The following is a 9914-nucleotide window of genomic DNA, read 5'->3' on the forward strand; positions in this document are numbered from 1 at the left end:
AAGCTCCCCAGGGGTTCTGCTGCAGCTCCAGTGTGAGCTGTGCTGTTGTCTCCGCGCCTGCCCCTGAGCGTCTGTCTGGCTTTGCAGATCCCAGGTGTACATGCACCCCAGCCTGTCACCGCCCAGCACCATGATTCTCTCTGGAGGCACAGCCTTGAAGCCTCCGTACTCGGCGTTCCCCGGCATGCAGCCCTTGGAGATGGTGAAGCCCCAGTCCGGCTCCCCCTACCAGCCCATGAGCGGAAACCAAGCCCTGGTCTACGAGAGCCAGCTCGGCCAGGCTGCCAGTCTGGGCGCCTCTCAGATGTTGGATGCCCAGCTCCCACAGGTCAGGAAGCTAGTCACGGACACCCCGAAACTCCAGGCTCGTCCCCTCGTGCCTGCCTCTCCCTCCTGTCTGCCTCTGCGTGCTGACCCACGCTCTCTGTGTAGCCACTGACTGGTCCTTGGGCTGCTAGACCCAGGCCAGATGCTCAGCCTCTTCTGAATAGTCCCATCACCTCTTTGTCCCCGAGACCTGGCTTCTCCTAAGAGTACTGCTTCTCCTGCAGCCTGTCTCCCCGGCCTCGGACTCTGGGGCTTGGAGGTGGGGTGAGTGTCCTCTGTGTCCTCACTGATGGTTCCCACTCCTTCCAGATTTATATCTTCAGCCCAGATCTGTCTTCTGGGCCTCAGCTCAACCAGTGGGCTGTTCACATCTCTGCTGTAATATCTCAAGGCATCAAACTTGTGCAAACATCACATCCAAAATGTGGTTTCCTTCCTGGTACTTGAGGTTGTCCAGTCTGTGTCATCCTCGGGTCCCTGCCTCCCTCGCACACCCTTTGATCCTTCCACAGGTCCTGTTGGCTCTACATTTGGGAGTCCAGTCATTTCTTGTCCCCTCCACCCACCACTCTGTCCAGGCTGCTGCAGGAGCCCCTGCCAGTCTCTGCTTGTGCTGCTGGGCTGGCACTCCATTCTCAGCACAGCACGCAGGGGCCTTAAAACACGAGGCAGGTCACAGCACGCCGAGCCAGCGCTCCAGAAATGGCCTCGCCTCCGTCGGCACTTGTGCACGAGGGGTGTGGGGCCTGGCGGCCCAGCTGCCTGCCACACGTCTCAGTGATGCAATCCCAATAGATCCTTCTGACCCTCCACTGTGGACTCAATAGCAGGGAGATGAAGAGGAAGGTGACTGAGAGACGGAATGTGGCCCACCCCTGTCCCCTGTCCCCCGTCCCCAGCGTCTCCAAGCCGACCTCTCAGCCACCTTGTTCTGGACGTTAGAAGTGGTCACTTAGGCCTTGCAGTCGCCCCACTGTTCTTCCATCATGACATGCTTCAGAAGCATCCAGGGAACTTCGGTTTGGTTCCCAGAACCTGGCTGAGTCCTGTCCTTTGTGACATTTGGAGGCAGAACATTGCAGGGCTTTGGCCTTTCTGTGCCGCGCAGAAGGATGCAAAGGCACACTTCCTGTCCAGCTGTCACCTCCTGGAACTGACTTGGACAGAGCTTCCTGACCTGCCCTCACTCCCCTCCCACCCCCTGCCTGCATACAGGGTTTGGTGTCTGCACTGTGCACTCTGGGTGCCCTGTAACTGTGTCCAGCGTGTCACTGCACTGCCACCACCTTTCTGGGTCTGACAGTGTCCTGGTGCTTCCCTAGCACATATGTGCATTCAGCGAGCCGTTGTTGGGTGAATGCAAGAAGGGCTGGGGACACACAGGGCCCTTTGCAGACTCAGAGAGGAGCCGCTCACACAGTGGCGTGCTGTCTGCTGCTGGCTCAGTCCTGCGGTTTTCTCTTCTCGCTGGCTCTGTATTGCAGCCGTAGACCCACCCCCTCCTGCCTAGTGCGAATCGAGGCTCCTCTCTTCTGCATGCTAGTAGGAGCCTCGCTTTCATTCTTCCAAAATAAGAACCTGGAGGAAAACGTGGTTGCGCTTGGGTGCATGTGGAAACTGGTTTGTGGCTGCTTCCCCACCATTCTTCCTCTTAACTGTCCCTGTTGTCCTGCAGTTGACGATGCCCCTGCCCGGCTCCCAGCTGCCTCTGCCTCGGTACGGCTCCGGGCAGCAGCCCCTGATCCTGCCACAGTCCATCCAGCTGCCACAGGGGCAGAGCCTGTCTGTCGGGGCCCCCCGGAGGATTCTTCCACCTGGATCCCAGCCTTCGGTCCTTAACACCAGCAGAGAGGTGAGCACCACTCCCTGCTGTGATCCTCGGGGGCTCCTTGTCCTGTCAACACTTTCAAGTCAGTCAAGAACCACTGTTGTGGCAGAAAACAAGGGGTGTAAGCTCCTGGCCTCACCACACCCCGCATTCCCTGCTCGTGGGGAAGTCCTCTTAGGACTTTACCTGTAAGCTAGGGACGTAAGGAGCTGGTGTGCGTGAGATGCCCGAGCTGACAGGAAAGTGTGTGTGAGCAGTGGCTGAGTCCCCACCATGGCCGAGGACGCACCTGGAGGCCCGAATAGAGTGTGTCTGGGGCTGAGGTCCAGGCACCTGCATTCCTCCCTCACTGGCTCCTGGGGCTTCGGCTGAGGACGGCCTCTGGGGTGGCGGGGTCGCTGTCACAGCTTGGCCAATGCCCCGTGGTGGTGCACAGCCCCCTCCCTGCCTGGGATGGTTCCTGCTTCTACGGAAAAGCCCTCCAAGCTGGATGGGAGGGAGGGAGCTCAGGTTCCTTTAGAAGATGCCTCTCTATCCCGAAATTCTTATGGGCCCACACTCGCTCCACCCAGGGCATGTCAGATGGCAGCGTTCATTTCCTGGTCTCTTTAGTCTTCTCAGATGGATGTGAAGGGCTTCCACTTTGCCGACAGTAAACAGAATGTTCCTTCAGGAGGTTCCGTGCCGTCACCACAGACCTACAGGTAAAGAAAGACCCGGGGGGGTGGGTGCCGCAGAGCTGAGCTCTGGCGTGGATGGGAGTCTGGGCGTCAGCAGAATCCGAGGGCCCCGGGAGGGCAGCACAAGTGCACTGAGCCTGGGTGCCCCTTGTGGGCCGATGTGTCACCATGGAGTTTCAGTGCTGGGACACGCTCGTGCTGTAGTTAGCCACGGGAAAATCAGGAATTGGAATCATCCTTATAAAATGCTCTGGTTTAGGAGAGCTTTCTGGAAAGTAGGAAAAGGAACAGCAAATGTTTTAATAGAGTCCGGACCGACCCTGACTACTCACAGCTTTCTCAGCAGCTTTTACAAAAGCATTCACTGGCCAAGAAGGCACACATCCTGGAAGGGGAGGAGAGTTTCCTTTCCCGGGGCCCCTGGACTGGCCCTCTGACCCTGCCAGGACTTGTTACTGCTGGGCCTGTGGGGCCACGCCTCACACAGGACCAAGTGGCACCTTCTCCTCGCTTCCTCTACCTGTCTCCACCTCCAGTAACTTCTTAGGCCCCTTAACTGGATCTGGACATGGCTTTGCATGAATTACTTTGTTGAATTATTTCTATATTGAGAAGTCAGGGAACCTGTGGTTCTGTAGGGTTGGGAAGACAGCGTGCTCTGGCTTTGGGCCCAGGGGGTGGTCCAGTCGACTCTTGTTACATGTTTGTAAATGAGTTACACAGACATGCGTGGCTTGTCATGCCCCGTGAGAGGCCAGCCGCGGAGCTCTCACAGATCAGATCACCATCTCGGCGAGCAATTCTTGTCATGGCCACGGCCCCACTGCTCCTGGTGTCGAGGCTGCGTCCTCCTGTCCCATCATTCCATCCTTCCAACTGCATTTCCAGGGAAAGGGATTTTTGTGAATTTTTCCCCATTTCATCATCTTTTCTTATTTTCACTCTTTCGGCTTCACTTATTTTTGTCTGTTAGTTTGCTTTGTTTTCCAATCATATTTTTCACATAAGCCAAAACAACAGAACTGTACGAAAAATATATGTGGGCAGCAGCACAGAACAATGAGTGTAGTTTGAAAGAAAGAAGGAGGCTTTGAGTTTAAATGTGCTGTCGTTTCCCAGCTGTCATAGGCTGATTCAGCAGCATCTGGCTGCAGAGCCTTCCCCGGGCAAATCCAGAAAAGGAAGCTCACGTAACAAGAGTCGCCTGTGTCCATGTAGTGTAGCCATGGCAGCTGCTTTATTCCCTGGAGACTATTTAGAAAATACATCCTTTGTTTTGTTGGTGTTTCACAGGGGTTGGGAAAATTGGTGTAGTTTTACAGAGAAGTGTTTCCCAAGTTTTCTGGAAACGGGGCTTCTGAGTAAGGCATACCCTGCCAAAAAGGGGTTCCCTGGTCAGGTCCCTGGGGGTGTGCTGTGCACACAGCACTTCTCACACTTTTTGACGACGGAATCGTTTTTTCACATAGCACCTACTTAACATCCCTGAGAACTAGCTGTCTGGCAATGGAACACGTTTAGAAAGATGTTCTACCTGTTCCTTCTTTTTGGTATCTCTCTCCACCCCACCCCCCACCAAAAAAAGTGCAGACCAGAAAACACTCTGCATAATTCTTACATCGGGTTTATAGACCTTTTGTCTGCTCATAGAATCATGTTGGTCCAGACCCTCCAAACCCTGAGAAACAGTTAGTGTCCATCCGTCTGTCCGTCCATCCAGTCAGTGTCAGCCCACTGTAGGGACTCGGCCTCTGCCCCTCGGCTGCGTCTCCGTGCGCTACGTTGGAGGTGCCAGGCCGTCGGTGATGACTGCCCTCAGCCCTTCGGCACTCTGGCTGTCCGAGGTCTTTCTCTTCCTCCGACGGGAGGTCTGCGAGCCCAAGCAGGGCCGCCGCGCCGGCTTGACTCCGTCTCCATGGTGACGCGTGTGTTCTCACCCCCTGCCTTTGGTTTTTTCAGGCCTAGCTCTGCTAGCCCCAGTGGGAAGCCCTCTGGATCAGCAGTTAACATGGGCTCTGTGCAGGGACACTACGTTCAACAGGTAGAAGATGGCTTTCCAGACCCTGCAGCCCCGGCGCTTAGGCCCGTCTCCAAGCGCCAAAAGAGAAGGGACTGCCCACCCTTTTGCGTGCTCCTCTCGTAAAGAGAGACGTGCCCTACGCTTAGAGCACGGCACCGGGCGCCTGGAGCCCGAGTCCCTCCTGCCGAAGGCGTTGCGCCTCCTACGGGCGTCTGGATCCTTCCTTGTCCTGCAGAGAAGGGAGGATGTGGCGTTCTGAGGAGACGACGCCGGAAGGTGGACTCTCCCTCGTAGCGATTTGGGCTGTGAAGGCGCTGGGACGGGGTTAGGTCTGTGGGTCAGCTCTGGGAGCCGGGCGCGTGTGCGAGCGTGTGTGCGTGCGCGTGCCAGCTCTAGTAAGTGCCTTGTCTCGTCTTTGTCCGGCCGGGAGGGCTACAGGTGGAATGGCGTTTCCCCATTTCATAACGAAAGGTATTTCTCAGTGTCTTTGCCATCTGGCACTGTCCTCTTCACTGCTACTCCAAAACATGCCGGGCTCCCGAGCCCGGACCTGTCAGGCGTGGGTTTAACACAACAGCATTCCTGGCTGGTACAGGTGGAAGGTTGACGGCTCATTCGCGCCTCCTGACTTGCTTCCCTGGAGGGTCGCTCCTGAATTGCTTGGACTGAGCTTCTAGAGCTTTCTTCCAGAGTCCACACCATGGTGTGGGGGGCATATTCGAGGCTGGTCACTCTGACACACTCCCCTGTGCAGACCTGCAGATTAGTGGGACCCTGACTGGGAATCTCGAGGTCAGACTGGTCCTGGGGACGGGTTCCCAGTGCGAGGCAGGGAGGACCAAGTCTGCCTAGAGGCCCGCGTGCCTCAGCAGACAGCCGGGTCTCCGCAGGGCCTTTGCCACCTGTGCGCATGGGGCGCAGTGATTTGAAGGGTCCTTCCAGCCGGGCGTGGGTGTGCTGCTCCTGCAGAGGCCTGTGGGCACAGCTCCCCGGAGGGCCCAGCATCCTCCCGCCTCCGAATCAGCGCCCCAGGGAGGGAGCAGCAGCGTCACCATGTCCTTGCTAGGAGAGTCACTTCTAAGTCTGTCCTCGCCCGAAGGACGGACTTGTTAGGGTAGCTTTCTCCGTGACTCAGGAGCAGGCGTTTGGGGGTGGGACTGTGTATGCAGACAGCTGTTTCTGCGTGAGGGTAACTTCTCTGTCCCCATTCATCTGTCCAAAGGCAAAACGAGTGGATGAAAAACCCAGCCTGGGAGCCGTGACGCTGCAGGAGGCCCCCTCGGCCGCCTCCCAGATGAAGCGAACCGGAGCCATCAAGCCTCGGGCGGTGAAAGTGGAGGAGAGCAAGGCCTGAAGGTGCTCGGCCGGCCACACCTCGCCCCATGAGGATAGTGCCGCCACTCGGGCTCGGTGCCCAGGATGCTCCGAAACTCAGCAGACCTGCCGTCCACCTTCCTGGCCTGGACTGAGAGACCTCCCTTCTCCTCTCCACTCCCGAAAACTCCATTGTCCAGCCAGCTTGCACCTGGACCTGTGGCGTTGACCTGCTTGCTTTAATACGAAACAAACAAACAGTAGCGGCTCCCTTCCCGTCTCCCTCCACCCGTCCTGACAGTGATGACAGTAGCGTCCTGCCCTGCCTCTTGGCCCTGCTGCTCAGCCAGGGTGCGCTCAGCAGTGCTTCTTCCCCTCCCGGCCCCAGCACAGTGGTTTGGCAGCAGGGTCACTGTAGGTTGAGGCTTTTTGTTTTAAAAAGCAGCCAAGGTTTTCACAAAGGAGAAAGGAAAAGAAAACAAAACACAAGCTATGTGTGTATAGCTGGACTTTTATACATTCTCCACCAGCCTCTCCCTGACCCCTCTTCTGTTCCAGTAGTTTCCTTTAACCTCTTTACTGTTTAGTTTGATACATCACTGCGATACCTTAAGAGACGACTCATGCAACCCCTCCTGCCCTCAGTGGTTAAATTTTGAGGGTGTTTGCAAAAGGAAGAGGTTCCTTAAGACACAGCTCGTGAGCATTCTGAGGTGCAGCTGTGTGCTCCGAAGCAGTGACGAGAGCGGTAAGGGAGGCTGGTGTCTCAGTCGGGTTCCAGCCCCTGGCCCGATCACCACAGGGAGCTTACAGGCAGCCCGATGAGGCTGGTGCCGTTTTAGCATAAGAATTACAGAGAATTTCTGTCCTGAACTCTTCGAAAGCCAGTGGATACGCTGACTGCTGGCCCCGGAGGTGAATTGTGGAGATAGAAAAGTTCCTGGTCTTTTCCGGTTTGGCCTGGACAGTGCGAGCTGACAGCACCACAGGCCCTCATCAGCGTTTCTGTGGGGCCCCAGCACCTGCAGGGGCTGCTGTTCCCACACCACCCCTTTCCTGGGCGCCTTGCATAGTATGCCCTCCTCCTGCCTTCTTCCCGAGCGTCTTTCTTGCTGGGCGCCTCCTGTCCCTCCAGCCCTCACAGCTCCTGACTAGAAACCAGGAGGTATGTGCCCAGGTGACAGGCGTGCACGAACGGGCAGCGTGGAAGGCTGTGGCCAGGGCTTCCTTTTCTTCCTTCCCTTTCAGCAGCAGACCCAGGTTCCTGAGCCGGGCCAGGGTGTGTGCAGGGTGACGGGTTCCAGACAGACAGGCCAGCCTCCTGGGACTGCAGAGCTGCCCCTAGCAAAACGTTCCTGTGAGCCATTTAATGCTGTGTCTCTCATTTGTTTTTTAAGTAAGAACTAGAAGGAAATCATCCCAGGTTCAGTCATTCCCAGGGAAGGGGAGGGGAAGTTCAAGCTTCGAACATGCGCTTAGAGTAGCTCGTCAGCCCTCTACCTAAAGGAGGTGCCCCCAGCACTGCTGGGGATCCAGAAAAGACCTGGCTTGGAGGACCAGCAGTCCAGCCTGAGTCACCGCAGGTGTGTGACATCTGCTCGGGCTGGGTTCCTAAGCTGTGTCCAGTGCAGAACACGGGGAAAGAGCGCCTTTAGAGCTGCTGAAGGATTTTCAGTGTTGCTCTTGACTGCTTTAAGGTTTCCGGCTCTCATCCCGGCATCGTCTGAGAGCCAGTTTTCTTGCGAGATGCTTTACTGCTTCATCTGTGGCTTTCAGCTTTCCCCGTCTTGCCTCCACCCAGAGACCTTACTTTCTACCTGCTTGTCTTTTTTTTTCTTCTTCATTTTCCTGACTCTTTCCTCTGAAGTCTCCGCTCGAAGGGCTGCCCACTCTCACCTGCCCCATGTGCTCATATGCTCTGCCCTTCCTTCTCCCACAGGCGCCACCTGCTGTCTCTGATGAGCTGCCCTGGCTGCAGCCCCGCTCCCCTCCCCCACCCCCGCCGCCTTCATTGCCCGGCTGCCCCTGTGGGAGCCACACGCTCACCGCTGCCTGTGCACTTAGAAACACGGCCAGACCCCACACCTAATTCCAGTGCACATTGTGTGTCCAAAGGAAAAAGGGTTTTCTCAGTTTGAAATTCAACAGAACAGTCCTGGATGCTGTTACAAACTCAAGATGTACTCTTCAGGTGATCCTGCCATCAGAGTGACAGTACTTCCTGTTTGAGAAAAATTTAAAGGGTCACCTGTTTTCCGGCCCTTTTCTCTACCCCTGTATCCCCTCCCCCCAATAAAAACAAAACACTAGAATTTATTTATATGTATTGATGTTGTAGGTCTAGGTGAAGAAAAAGTACATGTTTCACTGCTCTATTTATATATAATGTCTGAGTTTTTCTGTGCAGGAAGGCCAGGAAATTGCATGTGAAGTTCAGTGCTTTCACCACCTCTGTGTGCCCAAGCTGCAGTCTCTTTCCCACTAAGATACAGGTTTTAAATTGGATTCTGGGGACAGAGGGTAGGCCCACGGCCTGCCCAACACCACATCCCTTCCTTGGTTTGATTAAATGCAGTTTTTAGTGCAGAGATGTTTTAAGGTGCAATACCTCTCTTTTGTGTGGTTTTAGAGCCAAGCTCAACGTAATAGGACTTAGGGGCTTATTTTGGTTTCAAACCCCCGTCCTCGGAGCGCAGGTCCATGCAGAGGCTTCTGCCAGGATGTCTTGGGGCCTTTGGCAGGAACAAAAACCTGGACTTACCATTCCTGTTGCTCAGGTGGGGGTGGTGTCAGAGCCCTCTGCACCTCTGCCCGCTAAAATCGCCCTCCCTCCTGATGCTGGCAGCTTTGCCCTGGCCATTAATGGTGCAGCCCGTTGCTGGGCAACCAGTGGCCCTGCAGTAGTGTCTGTCCCTGGTCAACTACTCTGTGGGGTGAGATCCCAGAGTAGGGTCATGTATCCAAGAGGCGTCATCCACCCCACTGAAGACCTCTCTGCCAGCTGTATTTGGTCTGGTTTTCTTTACTCTTGTCCTCCCCGTCCCCCTTTTATCCACATTATTGTTTTCCAACTTGCAATTCATCCACTTCTGGTTCTAGGTTCCTTAAGGGGGAAAACAAAGGATAACTCACAGAAACAAATCTGTCCATTTCCAAAGCTGTGGTCTTTCAGCCACTTCTAGGGATACTGAGGTATCCTGTTGAATGTCGGCATCCATTCTCTCCAGCTGTGCCCTCGCCCTTCTGCCTCCTGGATGGTTGTAAGGTTTGTGACTGATGCTCAGAGCCGAGGAGACTGAGGCCGTGCAGACGCGCACAGCTGTGCTCACAGCTGGCCCACGGAGGCAGTGTGTGGCAGACTGGTCAAGCCCCACCCCCCACCCCCCCCACCCCCCGCTGATAGGTTCCCCTCCACCAAGTCGCTGCACGTTGCCTCTCATCTGTTATTTGTCCGTTTTCATTAGCAGTGCAAAGCTTGGGTTCGAAGGTCTATTGGAAATGGCCTTCGATAATCAAGGATACTAAGGTGTTTGTGCTTTGCCATGTTCTCTGGTGAATGGGAAATGCAGACTTCAGAAAGCCAGCCCTTCCTGTTAGAAAATGTGAGATGGACCTAAGACAAACAGATCACCCGGAACAGGAGTGGCTCTGTGTTGGGATCAGATACTGCCTGTCCCCTAGCCGTGCCCTCCGCCGGGACCACCAGCGTGGATTTGGCCAGTGATCTTCCAGGCGCATCCAACCT

At 55.6% G+C, this 9914-nt stretch overlaps 1 protein-coding gene and 1 non-coding gene across 12 annotated transcripts in view; both read left to right on the top strand.

The window, feature by feature from the left end:
• PRRC2B (proline rich coiled-coil 2B) overlaps positions 1–9302 on the top strand; it is an 83471-nt gene extending 74169 nt beyond the window's left edge. For 10 of the 11 annotated variants that reach the window (XM_033122720.1, XM_033122724.1, XM_033122723.1 and 7 more), the window contains 5 exons: positions 88–328; positions 2003–2179; positions 2768–2859; positions 4795–4876; positions 6078–9302. In XM_033122720.1, coding sequence (XP_032978611.1) covers positions 88–328; positions 2003–2179; positions 2768–2859; positions 4795–4876; positions 6078–6209 — 724 coding nt within the window. In that variant the 3' untranslated portion in view covers positions 6210–9302. The remainder of the gene's footprint in view (positions 1–87; positions 329–2002; positions 2180–2767; positions 2860–4794; positions 4877–6077) is intronic. The other variant, XM_033122729.1, reaches the window with a different exon arrangement.
• On the top strand, positions 1100–1185 carry LOC117032606 (small nucleolar RNA SNORD62). Its single transcript, XR_004424781.1, has one exon. It is a non-coding gene; the product is annotated as a small nucleolar RNA SNORD62 (small nucleolar RNA).
• Positions 9303–9914: the final 612 nt, after the last annotated feature.

This window comes from Rhinolophus ferrumequinum, chromosome 12, assembly GCF_004115265.2.
Source record: "Rhinolophus ferrumequinum isolate MPI-CBG mRhiFer1 chromosome 12, mRhiFer1_v1.p, whole genome shotgun sequence".
In the NCBI taxonomy this organism is placed as follows: Eukaryota; Metazoa; Chordata; class Mammalia; order Chiroptera; family Rhinolophidae; genus Rhinolophus; species Rhinolophus ferrumequinum.